This window comes from Pollicipes pollicipes, unplaced genomic scaffold (genome assembly GCF_011947565.3).
Source record: "Pollicipes pollicipes isolate AB1234 unplaced genomic scaffold, Ppol_2.1 Scaffold_7261;HRSCAF=8764_pilon_pilon_pilon, whole genome shotgun sequence".
Classification (NCBI taxonomy): domain Eukaryota; kingdom Metazoa; phylum Arthropoda; class Thecostraca; order Pollicipedomorpha; family Pollicipedidae; genus Pollicipes; species Pollicipes pollicipes.
In genome coordinates, this window is record NW_023597054.1 from 24563699 (window position 1) to 24588546 (window position 24848).

General features: G+C 47.7%; 1 protein-coding gene across 2 annotated transcripts in view; it reads right to left on the reverse strand.

Moving 5' to 3' along the window:
* The window catches only part of Lztr1 (Leucine zipper like transcription regulator 1), a 60870-nt gene extending 52852 nt beyond the window's left edge, over window positions 1-8018 (reverse strand). Inside the window, exons 1-5 of one of the 2 annotated variants that reach the window (XM_037236311.1) lie at window positions 7825-8018; window positions 5473-5626; window positions 4931-5102; window positions 4562-4698; window positions 3308-3422 (exon numbers count right to left, since the gene is read on the reverse strand). In XM_037236311.1, coding sequence (XP_037092206.1) covers window positions 3308-3422; window positions 4562-4698; window positions 4931-5102; window positions 5473-5615 — 567 coding nt within the window. In that variant the 5' untranslated portion in view covers window positions 5616-5626; window positions 7825-8018. Of the gene's footprint in view, window positions 1-3307; window positions 3423-4561; window positions 4699-4930; window positions 5103-5472; window positions 5627-6063; window positions 6287-7824 lie in introns of those variants that run through there. The other variant, XM_037236310.1, reaches the window with a different exon arrangement.
* Between the last annotated feature and the right edge of the window lie 16830 nt (window positions 8019-24848).

The following is a 24848-nucleotide window of genomic DNA, read 5'->3' on the forward strand; positions in this document are numbered from 1 at the left end:
GCTGTGACTCGCTTTTCACAGGACAAACCCCGGCTTTGTGACTTTGTCGCATCGTTTTGGCAAGTACTATAGCAGGTAGCTTCCAAAGTCATTTCTGCCCAAAATTTTGCGACAAATCTTATATAATGAAAAACAGTCGGGAATATCCGGGCGTATGAAAACCATGGCGCACTCCGGGTCATTCCTTCGAATTTTACATTTTGACCATTCTGTACCCGGGCCACAATTTGGCATCTACCCTGTGCAAGCCGATCCCTACCCAATGACACAAAATGTCTACCCACTCGTGGAATTTCGCAAAGAAAAAAGACGCTGGTGGCGCCTCCTCAACGTAGTTAGCCTGTGTCCGCTTATCTGCAATTTACGATCTGCAATTAATCGAACGTTAAATTAGCATAAAAAGTGCATGCATGGCGTTTATGTCGTCCAAAAGAAATAAAACCGTGCAATTTGTCAAAAATCATCAATTTTCGCCGTCTTTGAACCAACGACCATTTTGCTGAACTGCGTGCATTCCACAATTAGGTTAAGCATGCGCGCTGTGAGTGCAAGCTTTCAAAAAACCCCAAACCTCGAGTTTTGTCCAGCGTAGTCCACTTTCTCTTCAGTTTTGGATGTTTAGAAATTACGATCGTGTTGAGGCAAATTAAATGAGTTATGAAAAACAAGTCAAGCTTCATTGGTTTTAGGTAGTATGCCATTCATGGGTCAAATCATGGAATGTTATCAGCCACGTAATGACGGCTTAAAGTGGATTTTCGAGCTTGAAGGTATTGGAATAAACATCACATATGACGAATTAAGCTCACTCCCAGCCATAAGTACACTTGGGAGCGTTCTAGACGGTACACTTGTTATAAAAACATGCATCTAAATACGCAATTGTTTGATTGAGTCATTGCACCTTGCACAACATCGGTTAAGAGCCGATTCACGGCCATTATATCTGGAAATCGTGTTCAATAACGCCAGGCATGAACGACTGAAAATCATATTTTTCTTGGCCTTGGCCGCCGCATGACTGACGGAATGGCAGGATTTGAATAACATTGCTTTAACGTCATGAATGCCTGGGCGATCTTGAAATAGTCTACACGAAAAAGTCTGTACATTTTCGCCGATGCGTAGCTCAGAAACTAGAGGGTTTTAGGTCTTAAGAAGGGTAGGGCCGTGAACTGCATCGAATCATCTGCAGGATGGCTACTTCAGTTCAAAACCTCATACAAATGTGGAAAATTCCATTTTAGCTCAGTTCCCGCCACCGTAATTTCGCGAACGGACACAAGTCGTTGCGGATCGTTCCGTACAAACAGGTCAGACCACTCCGCTAAAAGGACATCCTTACCTCATTCCTCAGCTGACACTGAACCTGCTCGACAAGTTATGAAATATGATTCGTACTGTCTGGGTGGCAGGGACATGGTTTCGCAAAATCACCTAGGGACTGAAAGGGACGGTGGGAAAAACTATGGACTCCCGAAAAAAACCGCAGGTCCCAGTTGACACAATGTTGAAGTACACCTAGTGATTTACCTGCCAAGTCCGAGAAGCTGCTTGCAATCTATATTCCAGGGAGTCCAAAACCGTTCTAAAGTTTCGGCCCATATAACCCCTGCACAGACCCATTTTGACTCCCTTTTGTTGTGATGAAACAGCTTATTTACACTACCTATATGCCGCCAGGCGTCTGGTCCCGACCTTTTACACCAACGGTAGCCAACTGGACCGAAAATTTCCATCGTAACGCCGATATCTTGCTTCTTCGGGATAAGCGTCGCAATGTTTTGAAAAAAAGGATTGTACCTTTGCCTCGAAGATACCGTTGCCTACTGAGACAGGCATTTCACCAGTTTTGTTTGACAACTCCTTGAAAAGTTTGGTTGTCAGTGCTTAGGGACCGGGGGAGGTGGCAAGCGGTGGACCGTATGACCTTTCCTGCGAAAGCGGCAGATTGCGCCTGGCATTACAGTATGCTTCCTCTGGCTAATGGGTATCACATAAAGTCTCTTGCTTCTATTACGCCGTCTGCACTTTCGAATATTCATCTGCCGTTTTCTCTTCGCTTGAATTGTTTTTCTGACCAGCCGAATCGTTTCGTACTATTTTTAACCGTGATGCGTCCCTAATAACTTCGCCCCGCGCCACGTGCAGGACAGTGCCCAGCAACGCACTTTTGGTTTCAGTCAGTGTATCAATGATGTACTGAAGTTTCGGTGCATCATTCATAAAACAATGAGAAAGGTGCCTTCTAGTGTCTGTATTTTATTGTCACGCACAGGGCAGGTCGGGTCAAAATATAGAAACAGACATCCAAAATTGATTATTGATGGCTGCAGGAATACATCGGCTTCCATCCCCCTCCTGTTGATGAGACCAGGATGCAGGATATGACGAGGGCTTGGATCTTGACTCTTGTGGCGGATCACCTGCAATATAACCCGACTATACCTGTAGCAAGTGAATACGCTACTTGAAGCATACAACATCTATACATAACATGGAAGGGAAAATCAGATTTAGATTCAGGACCCAAAGCTGAGAACAAATTACAAAACTGAGGAAACCGCTTGAGATCGTACACAGCTATACACATAAACACAAGACGTGAGCATCTGTTAAGAATGAAGCTTCATTCGTAAAAATGCATGCTGTTTTAAGAACGAGTCAAATTCTTGGCATGCGTCACCTGATCGCCACCAAACACAGGCACAAAACTTATACAGGTTGAAAAGAAAAACATGCCCAGATTTCGCATGCTTACCGCATAAAAATTACACGAAACACTGCCAAATGTTTTGAAGTGCAACATTCACCAAACCATGGAAATATGAGCCATGCACCGTCCCCATTTGGTTATCACTCCGGGAAGCTTTTAGGGCACGTGCTCCAGGTAAAACCCCTGTTTCGTCGGAGGCAGAGATCCACGCACCTTGCTACCTCACCGTAAATTCTGCCCCCTCCGCAAATACTTGGCTCATTTTGTGATTTCACACCTTCATGACAAGTTTCCGGCAAACTCTTCATGCGTCAGAATCATGCATGTCTTTGGCTACATTCTGATGGATAATTTCGTAAGTAATTTGGGCATGGTGAAATAGCCGTTAGGTAACTGAATGACACAGTGGTTTACCCTATGTTGCGTTGCGCTAGAAAGGCGATGTTTTTTCAGCGTTTTTTTTTTTAGAAGAAAACATACGCATTTATCACCCAAGCAGGTGGTTGCCCAAAAGACTCGTTCTTAACATGCTCTTCAACAGACCTCCACCGGACTGCGGTGGTTGACATGTAAACATGTTCCATGGCTTACCGTCAGCGACATGGTCCACATGTCGTCGAGTCTGGCGTTGCCGTCGTACCCGGCGAAGATCCACAGTTTGTTGTCGTAAACGGCCGCGCCGTGAGCCGACCGCGCCACCGGGGCCCTGCCCGGTCACGCCGCACAACACAAGCGTATCGTCAGGTCAGGGGCACGACACAACGTAAGGTCACACAAGATCAGGTGGCCTGCCGAGTGGGCACGAGTGTCATTACCCCAACCCGCCCTGGCCAAGTACGCCAGAAAACAGCGGCTTGTATATTGGTCTGATCGAGCGACTGGTAGAAAAATAGCCAACAATTCATCTGGCGGACGCTGTTTTTACCGATAGGCGCACATGTGGCTGATTTCACCGTGGCAGAATCGACTTTAACTTCGCCCACATTGCATCGGGTTACTCTCGGCCCCAACTTCCAGCAGCAAAAAGCAAATCGGAGGCGATTCCAAATCCGATCTTGGCACATCCAGCTCGATTCCAAAATCGATTACAATGGAGTCGATTCCGGTGACAGCAGTTCGGAGTATAAACCGTCCTTGTGCCTCGTAAAAGCATTCGTAAGACACAAATTTTGAAAATATCAGAGATATATACGGCGCAACAATGGTCGCACATACAATATGCTCCCACAGAGCTGTGTGGGAGTCTGGCATTTCTTACAATCATACGTCGTAAACGGTCTCTCCTTACAGGTCAAACGTCATGCATGGTTCTCCCTTACAAGTCGGCTCGGTTGGCTCAGTTGACTCATGGCGGTCTCATTCAACCCCGTTCACACATCTCCAACTCTCATCATTTGCAAAAGAGTCGATTGCACATAAAGCATAAATTTGGTTGACTTATGAAATGACAGAGTCCACCAAGACTCAATCACAGGTCTGCTCAGTCGCTGGCAGGAGACAGCAATGATCCCTGTGACGTCACGGGGTGAGCTCAGTATGTCTGCACATAAGCACAGCACGTCTTGTTGATGCAGGATGGCGAGTCGCGCAATGGACATGCCGTGATGCTTAGGGTAAACTGAGGGGAGGAGTTCCAACACACAACTGAGATCAGCCAACGCTCACCTATGGGGACAAAACATGCAAAAAACCAAGTGATCGTCGCGCTCCCCACAAATGTCCCAACGCTTCCTTAGAAGCCTTACCGCGAATCGACTCAGTTGTCACGGAGAGACATCAACTGTCGACGCTCATGCACACTTCACAAACACAGGCCTGGTCAACCACTATCCGTGAAATTTGTACCTGCCATGGAACTTCCACTCCACCCATTGTTCCGTGGAGAACTTGTATTCGTACAGATCGTTTCGGTTCCTAAGGTTTGAGTTGGAGTGTATATCGCCCGTGTAGCCTCCGAAGATTATCATCGAAGAGCCGAATAGCTGAAAAATGCCTGCGTTATGTGTCTGCTCATTTTGCTGGAATCAATGTCAGGTCAGTGTGTGCTATAGACAACTTTCTAAAAGGAGCGCATTTTCCGATCTGAACAGGAAGAGCAACATCAAACTGAATGCCATTAACAGGCTGCTGAGCAGAAAACAGCTCAGTTCACCCAAGGGCCGTCACCCTATCCCGGGTGGGGGTGGGGGTGGGGGGGGGGGAGGCGTCACCTACCACGGCTGAGTGGTGATACCGACACGCAGGGGGCGTGCCGTTGGACGCGCACTTGGCCCACGACTTTTCTTTTACGTCAAAACGCAGCAGATCGTTGAGCATGGTGCGCCCATTGTCGCCGCCGAACACGTAGATGCCGTCCTTGTAGGCCACCACTGTGTGCTTGCTCCGTCTGGTGAACAGACATTGGGAGACTGGGTTGTAGGGGGAGCAGCCTACTGCTGGCAGCTCCGTGCATTACCTTCTTCAACTCCTCTCATAGCATGCCAGTATCACACTTTTAAAAGCAGTTAAGTTGGCAGCCAAAATAGATTATATGTCTCTTGTATTATCTGCCATGAATGGATGACTTAGAACATGGGTGTGCTCACTGCTTAGCTCCCAGCACCCATGAACAAAAAATCAAGTGGCACTGGATACTGTTACTGTGTAAGCATGGTCAAGCACGGTCAAACTGTGCTGCCCCAGTACACACCTGTGCCTGCATCTCGGATATTTTGTGCAAGATGCAATATAAAGTATCTATTTAATCTCCATCTCACCTGTCACCAACAAACTTGTAGAGCTCTGGCATTCTGCGCCATCGATGTACTGTCTCGAATGGCCCAAAGTCCAGGGTGAGACAGTCAGCAGAGTCTGGCCAGACAGGGTCAAACTCAAGCCCTGATGTCCTTGATGCTGCCATTATCTTCCTCCCTGTTGTAAAAGAACAGACAACCTGTGATTACCCAGACATGCGGGATGTGATGTTTATAGCCATAATGTATGCCAAATTGATCATGTTTGCAAGATATTTATTCTTTACTCAGGAGAAATATGGGTGGGCAATTTATTTCAACTCAGTATGGGCCATGCAAGGCATACAGCAAAACAAGTAATGCATCCTGAGCCCTTCCTTGCACCATAATTTGTAATCCTACACATGACACATCACAGACCAGACACACCACTTTGTCACGATAAAGCTGAATTTTTCACAATTAAAAAACACAAATTTTGGCAACTGCACCAAACTGGTGTCAAAAACCCCTTCTAACATCATCTGAGAAATGCTGGGTCCCTCATCAAATGAGGCACCCATCGAATGAATAGAATGGGCATTTCACACCTTGAAATGTCAGCTACAACCTTATCTTAAGATGCAATAATTACACTTGCGATGACAGAATTAATATGCAATAGCAGTTGTCATGGCACTATTCATGTACACGTATGCGCGGCACTCAAACAGTAAGTGGATGGATAACAGAAATTGAGGTACAGCTTAACAGTCTTATCCTATTTTTCAGCCCCGAATAGTGAGTTGTCTCGCCCTGGTAATATCCTGGAACTGCTCCCTATTGCTTTTCGGGCATCGCCGAACCCCACCGGTATGCCATCAACACAAACAAGGCCGTGCAAAAGATGGCAGGATCATCGGGTGATTTAGGCTCCCCTTCTACTCAACGTTAGCGTGACGTCACTGGAGTCTTTTTTCAGCAGGCGCTGTGCGCGTTTCCGCGCGTTGTGTAATCTTCCGAACGAAATAATTGCTTGCCTGTTGTTTTCAGTCACCTTGGTTATTGCATCTAAAATTTGGATGGAAAATATTTTCATGCTTGTATTGATACTGACGTTGTCAACAAATGTTATCTTGTTCAGGTCAGGTCATGTAAGGCTCACTGTTCTCGTGCCTCAACCGCCGCTGTTTTTTGGTGTGTCATCGACTCGTGCGTGCTAACGGCCCTCGAGCCAGGCCAGCCTGGAGATCGAACTGCTCCGCGTCTCAAATCTGAACGTCCCGGCTAAACTTACCCGGCCACCTTGTGATGCGCTCGCTGTGAACCGCGGTACTTGGCGCGGTGTTTCTAAAGCAGGCCTCAGACACACATTCGGGAGACGACTCCCGCTTTAAACTCAGCAGCCTCCAAACAAAGTCCGGACCACGCGTTCCAAGGTGGCCACTGCGGCTTCAGCACGCTTAACACACAGATAGCTCGTGCGTCCTAAGGTGGCCGTTGAGGCCTCGACAAGCTCCATAGAACCTGGGCCAAGCGTCTCACTGTAACCTCACCAGGTTCCACCAAAAATCCCAGGCCACGCGTCCAAAGACGGCCGTCGAGATCTTATCAGACTCCTTATACAGTTCACCTCATGTCTTCCAAGGTGGCATAAGACTCTAGGTCAAACAAGCAGTTCAGTCCACTCGTCTCATAAAGGCCGTTGGCACCCCAATAAGGCGACCAGAGGCCCGTCCTGTTTTTTGTCTAAAGCAGCGAGAACAGAAGTCGCTGCGCTTCCTTCCTCTTCAGTCCTAACACGACGTAATCCTCAAACAGCTTAATGCCGACGGTGGGGCACCCCAGTGGACCGGGCTAGACAGTGACCACTGGCCAGTCAGGCGCACCCTAGGTGGTAACACCAGCGCGGGACCCAGAACAGCTACAAACTGCATGCAAGACGACTCACGCATCACTACCACCCATCCGCAAAAAGATGGCTGTGCGTAAACTCTGGAGTTTCAGGCGCGTGACATCGTTAACATCGCAAGCACCAGGTGAGCGCAGAGGTAGTTGCAGCAGTTTGCCGAACATCAGAGCGACCACGCCACCAGCAGCGTGCATGGTGTGATACTAATTGTGTCATGCCATCATGCAAATCACGTTGGCGCAATCGCGCGATCTACAGCCGCACGATGCTGGCTCGCCAGCACCGGACGCACCTAGCGCAACGGAAGCGTGCCGCACCAGCAGCGGACGGCACCGACAGGGAAAAACCCACACGTCTCAGCGAGTAGCTTGTAGTTTACTACTACCCTCAGCGAGAGTAGTAGTTTGAGCGGGGTCGCCGCACCCTTCTATAACAGGGAGGCAGCATTCGGTCGAGGGAGCAGGCAGTTGAGCCCATCAGCTCACCTGAAACCGCTCCAATGAGTTCGCCTGCACCACTCAACTCCCGTTACCGCCGGCGCACCACCGGCAACTGTCGTAGCTCAAAGTCCCGTCGCTGAGACGCCAAACGTCACCGGTAGCAAGAACAATTTCATAACCAACATGCCGCTGTGCTCTGCAAGCCTAGACGGCAAGCTATTAAAATGCAATGGCCAGAAAAGTGAGGGCGTGCACACCAGACTTATTCGCCATAGTGCGGCAGAAATATCGGGCTGCCTTCGTACCGATAACGAATATACTGTTAGTGGGAGATGTATATTGCCGGCCAGCCGATTGCGTAAATTTAGCGACGAGTATGACGCTTCACGTGACAATTGTACGTGACTAGCCGTTACAGTGCACTTCGATCTTACACGGCCTCACATCCCGTGAAAGTGCCGCCGCCGGTGGTGCGAATGAGTGGCGAGCGTGGCGAATGTGCTGTTTGCTGCTTTTTGTGTTAGATGCGCCATATGAGCCGTGCTCGGTCCGTGCCTGTCTACATTTCCCTTTGCTTGGTCTGTACTTGTCTGCGGGCCCGGCCGTGCTTGGCCCGTACTTGCCTTCATTCCGGCGGGCTCAGTCTACTTGTCTGCGAGGCCAGTTGTGCTCGGTTCGTGCCTGTACGCAGGGCCGACAGTGTTCGGTCCATATATGTCTGTTAAGTCACCGTGAGTGTCGAGCCACGAACGTTGCGTTTCTGCAACGTTTATGTGTGTTGCTGTACTTAACGTCAAAGTGGCATGCGAATAGAGTTATAGATAGCTAAATCGGGGTGCAGAACACGATATGTATCTGTGACAATTTTCTTTTTAGCCGAAACAAGGTTAGCTACACAACTGATGATTCTCTTTGTCTCAAACGAGCAGCAGTATGTTCCAATAACTGCATTCACCCCACCCCTGAGCATAGTATGTTTGGGCAGTATGCTGAAACAAAGGAGCAGAGGGCACACAGGGGTAAAGGGACAAACGACAACAAAGAAGTTCAAACAAACAATGGACAACACGTGCGCCTGCGTAAGCCTGGTCCATGGTTAGCTGACAAAATATGGGTTTTCCGTGTTAAGTACAGCTTCCCGCAACACTGTGCCGCTTTATCACGAAAAAAGCGATTTACGAACAGCGCTCAGGGTAGGACGTTAGCCGACTCCCGCATAGGCGCAAGGGCGACGAAAGTTCTTCTAAGTTGGGGGGGGGGGGGGGGATGGGGAGTGATAGGCACTAGTTGCATCGTTCCAGTAAAGCCCCATGGCATAAAAGCTAAATTTTAGACTGTTGAGGAATTATCCCCTGCCGAGTGCCCGCACTAGTGCCCTAGTGTAGGAATATTTACTTCCATTGCCGATTGAATTTTAAACGACTTTGCTGAATATCAGCTCGTAAAGCATATGCCCATCCTTGCTGATTGGTTGGTGAATATACGCATTCGCCATAAATCATCTTCTTGTTACTGGGAAGAAGGTAGCCCAGTATTTAATCTGCATATCACCAAAAGTCCACGCGTGCACGTTTGCACTTCTTACGCTGATAACATTTTAACTGCTAGGCACATACATGCACATCTAGTACATTATCATTCTCCCTCTCTGATATCTTGAACCTAATCGTCTAATCGCAGATACTCAAACGGTTATTGGTAATCCCGGTCAACTCCAACTAGACATTGATTTCACATACATGACATGCTCGAACAAAATCATTGCAGTCTTGAGTGACTTTAGAGCAACTGAAACTGTTGTTCTCAAACTAATATACAATAGTATACCTACAATGTTGGAATATACAATACCAACAATATGCCTACAATATAGCAAGTATACCTACAATACTGGCCGTGTAGCTGTGTCAATTGGCTGAAGAGTGAGGTGTATATCATTCTTCACTTATCTGAGCAGCTCCTTTCACATTTATGCTTGCAAAGTACTGGAGTGAAGCATTCTGTTCAGATTGTGACACACCTGCTTTGCTCGCCATGGACGGATGAAAGAAAGCTGAATGCACCATCGCCGGCCACCGTCTCCTATACAGCACGTGCCAATTTCGACGTTCTGCTTAAAAATTTATGCATCGAGGACTGAGCGATCAAGTGGTGGCGTTTCGACGTCGCAAAGAAGTGAATTTGTCACCCTTTGGATACAGTTCATGTCTGAATGTGATTTTCCGCAGAAAATCGAGTAAATGGGTGGTAAGGGCAGGAAATGAACCGGTACATGCGGTGATGTAAATTTCGCCGCGACCTTGGCGACAGCTCCGACGGCAGCGTGTTGTCTTCGGCGCCGTTTTTCCAAGCGCCGACATTACCGACTTGCCCGACGATTACTGGCGCAATCGTGTGTTACACAATTTCGTGTTACTCACGTGAAATACGGACGGTACGCTGGTCGATGCTTTTAAGATGGATTCACGCCCCCATCGGCTCTGGCTGCCGAGTTGTGGCATAAAACGTGAAAAACCGTCGAAAACGGAAAATCCATCTTCAGCATTCTGTGCACGTGACACGTTTGTGGTGTCACGCCATGTGGCACCACAAACTTGCCAACACCAGGTTCTTCATTCATTTTCTTGTCGAGCTGTGCAAATTTCGTGTCGCTCACACCCCTCGTGGCTGAGCTTTGGCCACGGTTTGGAACGGCTGCTTCCTCATTTCTTGAGGGTTGCTTCTCCAGGCGTTCGTCAATAAAATCTAATGGGCCTAAAAACGGCACTCCCGAGTGCCACGCCCAACCCTAGACTGTACCGGCTCGTGAACTTTGGTGGGAAGCCGCCTCCTGTGCACATACATCGTGTGCAAATTTGAGCCCTTGTCGCCCACCGTTAAACCTGCAGACGGGTCAACGTAAAAAGGCGACAACCAGACCGACAGACCGGACAGACAGAATGACCGAAACACAGAAGACAGAGAGACAGAAGGAGAGAAAGACAGAAAGATAGAAAGATACACCGACAGAAACACCTTACTTAAATGCAACCGCAGCGACGCAGCAAAAAGCTAAAGATCATTTAAGGCGCACAACTCCAGTCATCATACGCCTCCTTTCCAAATTGAAATCAACAGATGTTCAGGTTTTAAATGCCGCCCTCCAATGCCGAAACTTCAAGGGAATCCGTTCTGATCGCCGCTGTCAGCGCCTGTTCCCATACGACGTATTTATGTGTCACCTGTCAGTTATACTGGGATATTCATTTGGCACACTGCAGCGATTCCAAAACGTATATCGTGAAAATTACGTGGGTGCTGTACCCATAGCTGCCTGCATCGGTTCAAAATACGGCTGAAGAACTGAATACGGCCGGACGCCGGCTCACGAACAGCGCGTGCGATTTCAGTCGTTTTACTCGCAATACTCGCGGCGGTGACCTGGAGGTCGAGCGGCAGCGTTTCGACGTCGCGAGCAAACGAAATCATACAACGACGGAGCACTTTTTCAGGATTGCCCATTCGACGTATGAAAAATTTTCCTGTTTTTTCCTGGCCGCCCTGTCTATGTCATAGACATTCGAGACCACGTGAGAGGGGCTTAGGAAGTTGCTAATGCTTACATAGACATTCAGATATGGACGGTAATAATTTGATAACAAACCTGTTAAATGTTAAGGCTACACTTAACCTCAACCATTTTGACTCTTCCAAACTATATTGCCTCAGCTGCTTAGAGTGTCGTAAATAACCATGATAAAAATACTCTCATCATTCCCCATTCTCACGACATGTTTGAGATATTGATGACCCTAAATTGGCATAGATAGCACGGTCTGGAAATGTGTTTCAGAGCTTTTCCGCGCAGAAACCTTTTCATTGCATTTGCCGTGTTGCATAAAACGAAAAATGTAACGTACTCGCGCATACATGGTCTTCACAGTTTTATGGTAACGTAGTCGTTGACGCATGGTTACAATGCGAAACAAATTCACCATCATCCACTCAAGCGACCGAACAATGTGTTTGGAGCTAAGAAATATAGAGATGCAGTTAGCTTCCTCCTGATCAAAGGGCGGGGCACAAAAGCGCAGCAGTAATGCTCATTAGAAGTGCGCGGTAATATGATCGTGCACCATCGTAGCAGTTAACATCAAAACCATTGCTCTGTGATTGCCGATTTTACTTTAAATCTAATCTCTGATTGCACCATGAAACTATAAAGGTGTTTACGTTTGGGCCGTGGCTAATTAGCTCGGAATGCTTCTCTCGCCTTTCGTGATGAAGATGTGGAGCTTGTATACCCGTGTTTGTTGGCCCAGCCCAGCTGTCGCCTTACCAGTCTGAAACCATTTGTTTCAGCTTTTATTCTGTGATACCAATCCCCGTACCATCGCATTTTGGTTAGACGATGCTGTGATGTTATCATGGGGCCTAATCACGTAGAACCATCGCTACGGCAGCGTGAAAACGCTCTTATTCTCGGGCTGGTGACCTTTCCATCGCTTGTCCTCCCACCGCCGATCCTCCCGCCGTTGGTCTTACCACCGCTGGTCCTCCCGCCGTTGGTATTACCACCGCTGGTCCGCCCGCCGCCGGTCTACTTTTGGCCTGACGGGGCGGAGGAGGCCGGCGACCGATCAATAAGTCGCGGTTACGAGCAACCTATCAGATTAATTCATCTAACGCAGGCACCAGAGGAAAAACATCGATTGTTACGACTGCTACAGAGCCATAACGGGTTTTTGACATAACATAATGTTTTTTTTCAAAAGACCCTCAATAACCTCGCATCATTAACTCTCGTCATGACAGGGGGGTTCAATTCGAGACCCCCTCCCTTCTCCTACACCGAAGAACTTTTCAAGAAAACCTCTCCAGTATGTCGTGCAATCGCTCCCAAAACTCTTAAAGGACAATGGCTGTCCACTGTGCGAGGTTTGACACCAAAAACGTTCCTCGGCGGTTTCGATGAACACTGCACAGCGATCTACAGCCCACACTGGAGACGAGTGGGTATCAACCGTGCTGCCGAACGCACGTGGCGAGCCAAAAATTGTTACACTAACGGAGCCATATTTATCATAAATCAGGGATCAAAACACCTAAACCATACACTGTTGTACTAATCATTACACAAGTAGCACGTCTGCTTACATTTTCTGTCTCCTCAAGACATAGTCTCGTATGTACTAGGAATCCAAAGCTGAAAAGTTCAAGGTTCATAAAAATCTAACCTTCGGGCTCCCATATTGGATACAAATTCTTGACAGAGCAGCATTTAATTTACTGCCAATCACGAAATTTCGTTGGGACGAAGCCAGCAATGTTTTCAGCTAGTTTTATACAGCTTTTTTAGTTTGGAAATGGAAGGGCATGGTTGCATCGACCCGCACTCTGACAGTTCGCGTTATGAAAAAGGCGAATCACGGGATGGTCATGTCATTGCAGGCCAACAGAGGGCTCCTCATGTATTTGATGCATCTAAAACATGCCACAATATATGATAATTTACAGGAAATCCCAAAAATAATCCGGCTTTAGCCTACCCAAAAAAACATCGCTTTTTTCCTAAGAACTGGTAAAGTATTCCTGTCTGATAACTACTGGTGCTCAACTAGTAACCCAGCGTCGATGCGCTGCTGCTGATGGTCATCTGACAGGTTGCTAACATGACGCCGACCATCAACCCCCCTCCCCCCCCCCCCCAATCCCACCTCCCTTTGAAGCTACCTGTTGGGATGGCGCACACGTGCGAAACCAGTCGCTTCCAAGGCTCATAATCTACTCTCTCCTCGGTTACCGACTATGGGACTTGGAACCAATCCACTGGTTTTTCCGCTAGCTCTATATAGCTCTATCTTTCTTAGTTTGGGAATAAGAGGGGGGGGGGGAGGGTCGCATCGAACCCATCCTCACAGTCTGTGTTATGGAAAACGGCGAGACAAACAACCTGGCATTTACGACGCTAACCACACCATGTATGTGAGCCATGTGTTTTAAGTGCATTAGGATTAGTAAGATCATTTATCCGCATATAGGCGGCATCGTTCTTACCCCTCCCCTCCCCCCCACCACCGTACTGTTCTATACCACAAAGACGGGCGGGAGAAAATCCCGCTTTTCCGCGCTACACCTGCAGGTTGCATGACCTCGTCTGACCTCATGCGGCGCCGTTCCACAGCCCGTGATCGTGGAGGCGGACGAACTGACCGTGTGTCAACGGCTGGAGGCGGCCGTCAACCGACACCAGCTGGTCCGGTCCGGCGGCGGCAACTACGAAGGTGAGTCGGATGTCCGCCACGCGTGCGGAGCTATCACTGCACGTGTCACACCGCAGGCCTGACCATGACGTCACAGCAGAACACCTAGTGTGCGTGACGCTTTGGCGGCCAGTCCAACCCTGTGACTTTCTCTGTTGCAGTGCCGTGTCCGCGGCCGGGTTGCCCGTCTCGTGTATGCGAGGAGCATCAGCGGCGCACGCGGGCCTGGTACGAGCTGCCGCGACTCGTCGTACCCACCCGATTCATCGTCGCCGACCCGGACGGCAGCAGCGGCTTGGAACGCGGCACGCCCGGCCTCTTCTGCGCTGTGCGACGCCTACATCGCCGTCAAGGTCGGCCAGCGCTGGGCCACGCTGGAGCCGCTGCTGCGTGCGCCCGACAGTCGAGACGACTGGCGTCCGGTGCTCTCGCCGTCCGACCGCACCACGCTCTACCTGCTCAGCCAGTACGTGCACGGCGAGCACGAGCGGTCGGATGCTGCCGGCGAGCCGCCCATCGTGCCCACGCCGCTCGAGGACTCGGCGCTGTTCCTCTGGAGCCACTCTCAGGCCATTGGCCTAGTGGCGCTCAAGTGGCGCGGTCAGTTGATCGACGGCGGGCTCGAGGCGTTTGCCATGGACGTGGTAGACATGGTGGCGGTGAGGTGCGCGTGCCGGCGCCGCGGTCACGTCACGCGCCTATTAGACATGCTGCTGGTCGACCGGCCGGACACGACGTTCGGCCTCACGAAGCCGTTGTCGATCATGTGGCGGCTGCTGCTGCGCTACCTGGCGGCGCGGCCGGCACTGCGACCTCGCGTCTGGCTCGTGGAATGGGCCGGCCACGAGGGCTTCCGCACCAACGTGTGGCAGAAGTTCCAGCGCCGCAGCTGGCACGACTCCGAGTCGTCGTCGTCGTCGCCAGCGGCGTCGCCGTCCGACGAGTAGCGAGCGCCGGCAGGGCACCGGAGGTCTGAGGTACTGTGCGGGGGTCGACCTGTTGTTCGGTCTTTCCGGTGAGATCTGTCCTGCATTTGTCTGAAGTAATCGTCACTTAGCGATGTAGAGATATGACGTCATAGTACATCACTCGATTCGTTTAGTTTGGTGCGTGACCGCCCGGCGGTGTGGCCTATCGCACTTCCCAAGCTGCCCATGCCATCGCCATTGTGCGTCCCTGGTGGATTTACTTCCCGCTGTATTCCAGGAGGTATGACCGTGAGCTTTCGCTCGCTCATGTATGCGCGTGTTTATGTCCGGCATCGATCAGGCCGTGCGAGCTGGCACCCGCTGCTACCCGCGACGACATGCCGGCCGCGCGGAGCCCCTCAGGCTGTATTTCTTCCATCCTTGTTGCGGGTGTTACTGTGGCTGTGTCGCTGGAAGGCGCCTTTACCGTTGTACAGTGCAGGTCCCGTCTCCCTGTAACCGCTCACCTGGCTCACAGAAGCTCTCGCTACCAGCCACAGCGGTGTTGATTGAGGCAGGGAAGGTCGCGCTCGTTTTGGACTCGGTCTCACCGCTGCGTGGATGGGTGGATGGTTCGTTCCGAGTGCAGTGTCTGGTCTGTACGATCCCCGGAGGTTGCCTCCGACGCCGCCTCTGCCCAGTGTATGTATGGTCATTATCTAAGTGTTTTATCTCTAGAGACGTGATGGTACATGTACATTGCGAGTCATGCTGGGTTTTGTGGTAGAAGAGGCGGATGTGTTTTCTCGTGTGTCGATGACATCGTCTCAGTATCATTACAATACATAATCGCATCTTTACTATCCTTTTTGGGGGTGCGAGCGAGGAGTGCCTGGTATGACCATGGCAGCCTACCATCCGGCAGACAAGACAGTCGTGTCCGCTGCCGTCGGGTATCCAATGCCCGGTCTGGCTCACTCTTCCAGACCGCACGGGTCGCCCATGCAGCCTGTCTGGGGACCCACGCCACCAGCATCTCATACCGGTTCGGCTGGTGGCCCTCATTTGGACAAGCACGGGACCCAGGCGGCGGACGACCCCGCGACGGCAGGTGGAGAGGAAAGCTGGTGGGGTCGGAGGTCAGGTCCGCTGCGGACGGCGCCGACGCGCGTGGCGGCATCCGGCTGGCCAGTCCAGGCTCTGTCTTGCTGAGCAGGGCGTGCGTGGCCGTTAGCTGTGGGACAATGCTCGTGCACGTGCTGTAAGCTCGAGGATCTCCTGCCAGGCTGGGCACTAAAACGTGGCGATATGCAAATCACCGTCTGCTCTCGGAGACAAACCATCTGTTTTTGTTTTGCTAGTGATAACGATAAATCAAGTACATGCGGCCAGTCTTTAGTTGCCAGATTCAAGCATATACCAAGTAGGTCTACCTAAGCACTAGTGAATGCATTCATCATTCATTCATCTACATGCACGAGTGAATGCATTCATCATTCATGCAGGAATGAATTGCGTAAATAAGACATGCAGAGTAGAATACAAATAAGAAAGTAAAGCGAGCTGATATAACTGATGTTTTGGTATACTGACTGATCATGTCACACAATATCAATACGTGCTGCTCGCAAAACTTATGATGCCCAGCAGTTGAAAACCGATAATCTTACACCTAACGTAAAGTAATGTTAGAGCCATGTCATGTGGGATGGCAAGTGCTCCTCCTTTTTTATTTCATGATCCAATCGCTCCATCGAAAACAATGAATTGTGGCTTTTCCCATCAATCTGACATGTACGAAATATATTATCACCCTACATTGCCCAGGCACGGCTACAGGCCTGATTTGTGGAAGAGCTGCAATCACAAGACACTGTATGGGCATCACGATATTTTCATACGTGTGTTTTAAGGCATTTGTATGCGCTTCTGAAAGCCGGTGGGTGGGTGGTGACGGTTTTCGCATCCCGTAGCATAGCCTACCATTTGCCTATTGAAGACCGAATTGTCGTCGGCGCTGTATAAAGTACGCAGGGAGAGTCATGCCTTGAATCAATCGTGGTTTTGGTGTTGAAATCGATGGTGCTCCCTCATACAATAACTGTAAGCCTAATACAGGTTGTTCTTGGCAACAGACTCGCCGTAACTTTGATTTTATTGCCATGAACTCCAGCTTTTCTTGATTGAAGTGGACTTATGAGACAGGAACATTAACAAGATACAAACAAGACGTTTATGTGCCTTATTGTATCATGGAAAAGTGCTGAATATGAAAAAGGATCCTGCAAAAGGGAATAAGATGCCACACATTTCCGTTGAATGGTGTGGTTTACCAAAGCTCCTCCGAAAATTAGACAATCCTGTATTGTGTAAAATTCGAAGAGGAGCGAGATGAGATCAGAGTGCGAGTCACCAAGAAGTGTTTTGGGACCAAATGCAATGCGACATGCTAATGTGTAGTTGATGTCTGATGAGAGCCTGACGAGATTGATGATAGCCTGGGCAATCAAGGAGAAAGTGTGAAATCGTTTATGGGACGCGCATGGATGGCAAACTGTAGGTGGCGCGCCCTCCATTATAACAGAAAAATGCACGAGCTTGATATGTCCGATGCGAAGACGTGCTGACATTATTTCTTTAAATGTGAGTCTCGATAACATGTTAGCCAACGTGATAGAGTAAGCTTAATGGTGTTAAAATCTGGATGAGGCCGTAAATTCCACTCATGTTGAAGAAAGCGTCGGAACCTTGGCATTGCATTTGTAACTACGTCTTGTATAGGAACAGAGAGTGTATTTCTTACGGTTAACCACGGGCTGTGCTTGGTAAGCCGATCAGCGGTTTTGTTGCCAGGAATTCTTGTGTAGCTAGGCATCCTCAGCATTTTGAGGTCCTTTTGGGCGTAAGTGATGCGATGACGTTCCGGATATCGGCAATGAGTGGGTGTGATGTGCTGGGTTGAGTGTTGAGGGCATGCAGAGTAAAGAGAGTCCGTCCAGATGATGGCTTGTTTGGTATTAGAGAGCCTAATGTGTCTGATTGCAGCGAGAATGGCCATCAGTTCAGTAGTGGAAACGGAGCGGAAGTCGAAAATGCAAAATGCTAGTTGGTATTGGCGCGCATGAAAGATGGCTCTAGTTTTTTCCTCCTGCCTGGAGCCATCTGCATAGCATAAACGGTACTCTGTGAGTGCGTTTGAGTTCCAAAATGCGGGAAGATTTTCCAGTGGAGGGTATTTTGTTTCCGTTTCGAACGAAAAAGATTAAGCTATAGGAGAAAGAAAGCAGACAGAAGACGTCAACCGGCGGTTCACGCCAGTACGCTTTATAACATGGAGTTTGCATAGCGCGGATGCCAGGGATTTCGGCGGCACGTCTGACGCAGACATGACAAAACATACTCTTATATTTTTGTAGCGTCCCTGTTCATAGGTATGTAGTACTTACAAATTGATTTACATTGCTCACTGAGCTTGTTTCCAGTGCTTGCAGAACTTTTAAGGCCTACATATCTCAACGTGATCCAAAATGAATGATCCTTGAATGAAATTATCCTCAAAGCTCGCGTTACGTAATGCAGCACTGATGTAAACAACAATTGGACAGCTGGCATCCAACTCCCTCAACCAATGCGGATTGCTGATTCCCAGGCGTAGCATTTTTCTAGTTTCTGGGTGAGGGGCTAAAGGCGTGCGCTGAAGAAATGCGTATAAAGGGCCTCGTTTGATATAGCAAATTTTGTCTCGGTGGAATATATGTGGTTTACCTATTACATGTTCAAAGAATTTCATGAAAAAAATATTTTCCTTGTCAGAGTGTTCAGTACATACCAAAACCTCACTGCAACGTTTAAAAAAGAAAATATAAAGCAACTTCTCAGTGCATTAAGTCGTCGTACAAACGGCAATTATAACTATATTTTTTAATCATCCGAGTAGAGCACCAGGATGTGTTGCCATCTGGACCATGAGGCAGATAATTTACAGAGCTCAGGCAATTTTCACCGCTCGCACTGCTTCGCAGTTTTTCGTTAAGCGGGAAAGATCGGGCATGGTGCGACGCGCCCCTACGCCTGCTGTTTCTAAAATAATGAAGATAGAGGTTTGCAGAAAACACTAGGTGATTGATCTCAGCCAAATTTCGCGATTAGTAATAGGTTGCATTCGGATATGTTAGTATTGGACCAAGGGCAGCCAATTCTCGTACGTGGTTGGGGGCTGGAGGGCCAAGCCTCGGGTCCATCGACCCAGCCCCCAATTTTTTCTTAACGGATTCGGCCTACTTTGTCGCCGACCAAATTTTTGGAGGAAAAATTGTCGCCAGTAGCGTAGTGCGATACCAGATGACGAACTGGTCATTAAGTCCATGCCCAGCAGCGTCATCAGTTATCAGCTTATCATCGAAAGTCTCTTTCATCACTGTAATTTTCAATATCATGCACATAATCGAAACGTTCAGTCATACACCGCTCTTGAGCGAATGTCAGGATAAGTGCTGCTGCTAGGAAAGCAAACGCACCTGTCCTAGATTAGTGAGATAGCCCAATCACAACACGAGCTTTCTTCCATCCTCGGGACTTGCCGGGGTCTCACGTTTAAACTCGATCTACGGCTGGCTTTGCTTTCCTCGACCGCAAAAAAACAGCAAAGGTCCTCAATAGCCAGGGCAGCAGAATGCATGGCGGATTTCGAAGCAGTAGCAAGCGGCACTGGAAATGACGTCAAATATGGGGCTTCCATGAGGCCATCCCCTCCCCTTATGAAAATCATGTTTCAGCTTCGAGCCCCATCTCAACTGCTATCAAAGTATCCACCTTAGGCATGCTAACTGTAACACAAAACCATCCTCTCTGAACTTAATTTACTGACCATGATCTATAGGCTGATATCTCCCCTAATCACACATAACAATTGGCATTAAAATTATATTGCTTTATGCTGCCCATGCAGGCTGCGTATAAGGTAGGCTGTCTGCCTTCACAGCCTGCACTTAAATGTATATAGTGATTAGGCCAATGGTTCCATCAGGACAATTTGCAATTCAATGTTAGCAAAAACAGTAATGAAACATACCATATCTGCATCCATGCAATTCTATGCTCACAAATGCAAAGAAAATGTGCCGATCAATGAGCACTGCAGAATAAATGACTCCAGAGCTTCCTTGTTACAGTAGGGGTGCTATCATCAGGATATGGCCAACATTGCCCCCAGGGACAACTAAATGACAACCTTTCACTGACCTCATAGGACAGTTGCACCACAATACCAAGAAGATCACGCCGTTTAAAGTAAAACTCTTGATGAGGGGGAAACAGCAATGAAACCTGCACACCCTCCTCATTGCCTAGATTTCCTGCACCACTCCACTCCTCACTTTCATCACCTTCTCATGGCCTACATTATTGGGTATCGTATAGATTTCCAGCAACCAAGACTCATGTTAACAAAAGGTTAAACCGTTAATAATCGCTTAAAATATATCAAAGCATCGATGAAATAACTGCATTTCAAGCAAGGGAATAGTTTTTGACAATAGATTAGGGAACAGTGAAAATGTAAGGTACTATATGCAATGCACTTGCAAAATATGGATGTCTCCCAGATTAGCGCGCTTCTTCACACTTGGGGGGGGGGGGAGGGCTGGAGCCCTGAACTGAATAAAAAGAAGGAACACCCCTAAGTTAAAGATCTACGTGGCTGGCAACCATTCTCATTCGCGACAAGCACAAAAATGACATAAATTGGTATTTCAGAACTATTGTCACCTGTTATTCTCCTTCACAATTAGTGCCATTAGGCTTCGACATCAAATCCACGGCTCTTTAAAAGAGAACAAGGCTGGAGACTTGTGACTTCTTCAGTGAGTGAACAGCCATTTCGGTGTCTCGAAACAGCGGTTTGGATAGTCGCAGGTCAGTTTCTGCCTAGATCGGATCATCCCGCCGACTTACCCTGAGCTGTCAATGCCTCTCGTCGCTGAGGACAGGATGATAAATCACGGCACAGTCAACGAAGTAAACAAGGCCAGAAATTCAACCTCAGGCAGGTATTCATCACACTGCAATGCGAAGGTCACTTGCAGAGTTAGACTACATTGAAAGTCACCGCCCACTTCGTGCCAGTCGCACCGCAACAATTGAAACACGCTCTTGCGGCCAGATGGACCCCCATATCTAGATCTTTTTCAACACTTTATACTGTCTAGTTTGAGACACATAGAGTCGGCTGTTAAAAACAGCGAATCGACCAACCGGCCGGGCCATTGGAAATACACTGATTTGTCGTCAACCTGTCACCGAGTCGGCCGACCAACTATAAATCATAGCATATCTTGTCGCCGGGTTGGAATGACACCTAAAATATATACCAGGGTGTCGTGGAGAAAGGTAAAACGTTTCAACAGAAACGTCTGTTTGCATTGCATGACAGAATTTATTACCATAGGGGCATAACATCTATGTCTGGGGACCTCACGTCATGTTTTGCATAGTGTGCTGTATTTTTTCGTCTTCGCCGCCACCAAAATTTGCTGTCTAAAAACATTTTTGGCACCAAGCTTCGCGTAAATATATGCATTTTTGTCGCCGGCCTCATCCATCAAGTCGGCAGGTTTTACCACCCCTGTCCCTGAGCTACGCGCCCCCGCAGATGTGCATACTACTTCGTGCAGACCATTTCAGCATCACCTGGGCATCCATGGCTCCAAAACAGCGTCATTCAGTTCCGGTCGTTGCACTGGCCATGCAGAGATTTAGGCCAATAAGAATATAAGCGCCGAGTCGTTCATATCCGGTGTTCGTGAGTGCCATTTCCTGATAAAGTTGCCTGAATTGGCTCTAAATCCATGATGTACAGGGTACGGAAACGCAGCGCAACGCTGACGTATTGACGGAGGGGCATATTTATGAAATCGAGAAACTGTTATGAGATATATATGATATATATATATATATATATATATATATATATATATGTATATATATATATATATGAGATATGTTGGAAAAATACTGTAGAAATTGCATGTGCTATTGATAAGACCGCCACATGCATGCTTATTATCAAATTGTTGTTGCGCTGCCGGAGGTGTGCGTAAATGTTCGTTGAATTGATGTATGTCATATTATACAAGCCATTTTGATTTCATGTGGACTAGGTCTTCATCAGCATAACAAAGTGATAAATGACTTGTCAACAAAATGGGTTTTATTTAAATGCGTAAGATTGCACATTGTCGAATACTATCAGTATTTACTGCACGCACTGATGCACCTGAGGCCTGAAATCCTTTGAAGCTTGAAAGTCTGGGGTCATTCCGAAAGCACATTGGTCACACGATTTCAGACGAGGCGCAGCTTCATCCTTATATTGTCCCAAAAGCGGAAGTCTATAAAAAATTACAGCATTTTTTCAATCAAAGGCGTCAAGTATTGATCCGAGTTAAACTAAGCGTAACTGCGTTTTATGCCGCTGGTGTTATATTTTTTGACAAAAATAGTTGCCAAAGAGGCAATTTACAGACACCGCTTGTCCAGGAGCCCGTTGGTTGTAAACATAACGCATATTACCGTGAAGAGATACCAATCATGGCGGAAGCCCAGCTTCGGTGGAACGCTGATATTATGCTGACCACATTCATGATGTGGCGGAACGCGTAGTGGTAGGCTCGCCTTCCGGAATAATTGTTCATAAATGGTTCGCCAACGAGGGATATTTAGCCGTTGGCTTGATAATGTCAGCTCGGTTGCAGGGTAGTCGACAGTTGTGTAGTCGCGCGGCGCGATCAAGATCCTTTCGTGCTATTTGGATGACGCATTGATGCGAAATGGATATGTGAAAGACGTATTGCAAGAATGAGATGATGGGCTAGCCTACCCTCGGATGAGGCCAGGAAGCTGGCTTCGCCTTCAGCCTTTTTCCAGCATAGTTGAAGCACAAACGCTTGCAGCGATTCCAAATTCTCACAATCTCTTTGCCTATTAATTTGACATCCTTTGTGAAAATTTGAAGTTTTGGTCCGCCAAGGTCAGTGACTTAGGTCTGGTCAAAAGAGGTTAGCTTCTGAAAACTTTGACCATGCATAACTTTTGTGCGCGTGATTTGCATTTGCTCAAGCATCCTATAGTTGTAGAACATGAAGATGCCTACAGTTTGTTTACTTCAGATTTTCGAAACAGGCGAGGGCATCGACATGAGGTGAGGTAAATTTTCGCTCTTGTAGAAGTATGAAACCAGAAGGTGCACGTAGCTTGAGCCTACCAAATGCAGCGCAGCAGACAATGCCTTTTCTGTTACCTGCCACCAACCAGCTCCCTCAAGTCTCAGCCGTAAGGCTAGCATATTTCACCTCAGCAGACAATCTTTCACCGATTTTATGTTAGGATATGGGAATGTAGGATGTCTTTACCATGCAATATCCTCTGGTTCCTAGATGAGACTTGTGGTTCAGTCCAGGATGAATAATATTGTGTTTGCTCCGTATAAATTGCAATAACAAAATTTGTGCTGATTTGGCAAAAAGCTTTATAGCTAGTGCTGCGTGTTTTCTCAACACCCTGAAATGGCCTATTGATTTGCATGGGGTGTGCTGTGTTTCCTCATGTTACCATTTCCATTTGAGCCATACAACTCACTGACACAACATTGTTCGAAATGACTGACTCATGATTCAACTCATGAAATTTACGAAGAATGGGATTTAGCTCATGACTCTTGGCGGCATTTTTCTAGTGAATCAGTTCAGCTCACGACTCATCCCAAAACGACTGATTCGTGAGTCGATTCATCATTCAGCTCAAGTCGAGCACAATTCTGTCCAGGGAAGCTTGCTTCACTTGTCTCATGGTCAGCTATTCCTGCCATAGGCAATAAATCGAATGCATTTCAAAGTTTGGGCATTGTTAGCTTAACATTTACAAATTCATGTGGTGTGTTATTTGTTAGAGAACAACCATACCCCTAATATTGGATGGGATTAGTGCATGCGAGGGACCACCGTGGCTCATTGCTGCACTCACGTCTCTTGTCCGTGTTTCCGAATGGTAGGAACATTCTCTTGCAAAAGGCGTTTTTGCTATTCAGCTCCCCATTTTATGCAGGTTTTAAGGCATCACTCCGGAATATACGTCGATTGAACCTTTCATTGTAGTGGCCTTTCGCCGCATTATGACTTCCATGTTTGTCTTCTCGTAATAATGCGATGACCTTTTTTGTTCATATCACCCCTTGACAGCGTAGCAGTAACGGCCCGCCTGCACACAGAGTGATGGTCATGATACGGTTCGGCACAAATACTGAATACAGTAAACAAGAATATACCACAATAAACAAATACAAACTTGGAGACTGTGACCTAATGCTTTCGGTTGGAATGGTATCGAGCTATAAGCTGCCACTGCAAAATCGTTTGATGTTGTCTAGTGTTATCATCTATAATAATATAATTCATTGATAGTTTTGTAGAATATATCGCTTATAATACAAATATAATAATATTTTAATATAATAAAATACAGTTTATAACATAACACATAATAGTATAAACTATAATTAATAATTTATAAATATAATTATGATTAATTTATAATATATAATTTAGTAATCGTTTGATGCTGGCGGGACGGCAAAGGGAAGTTCACGACATCGAGGACCAGATTGCCTTAGCCCTACGGTGTGCCATGCAAGAAATTCAATGAAAGATCGCGGCTGCTGTTTCCCCCTGCCCTCAATGGATTGATTCGCCGTCCCCCAGTGGACAACATAACAATGATCAGGGTGGGTGGGACTAAGGTGCTATCACACAGACGCATTGTGCCATTTCACGTCACATTCCTCTCCTAGACAATAGCGTATGTGACCTACTCGCCGTTCCGGGCAGGCGGAGGGCAGGGGATCACACCAGATGGTATGCTTGAATGT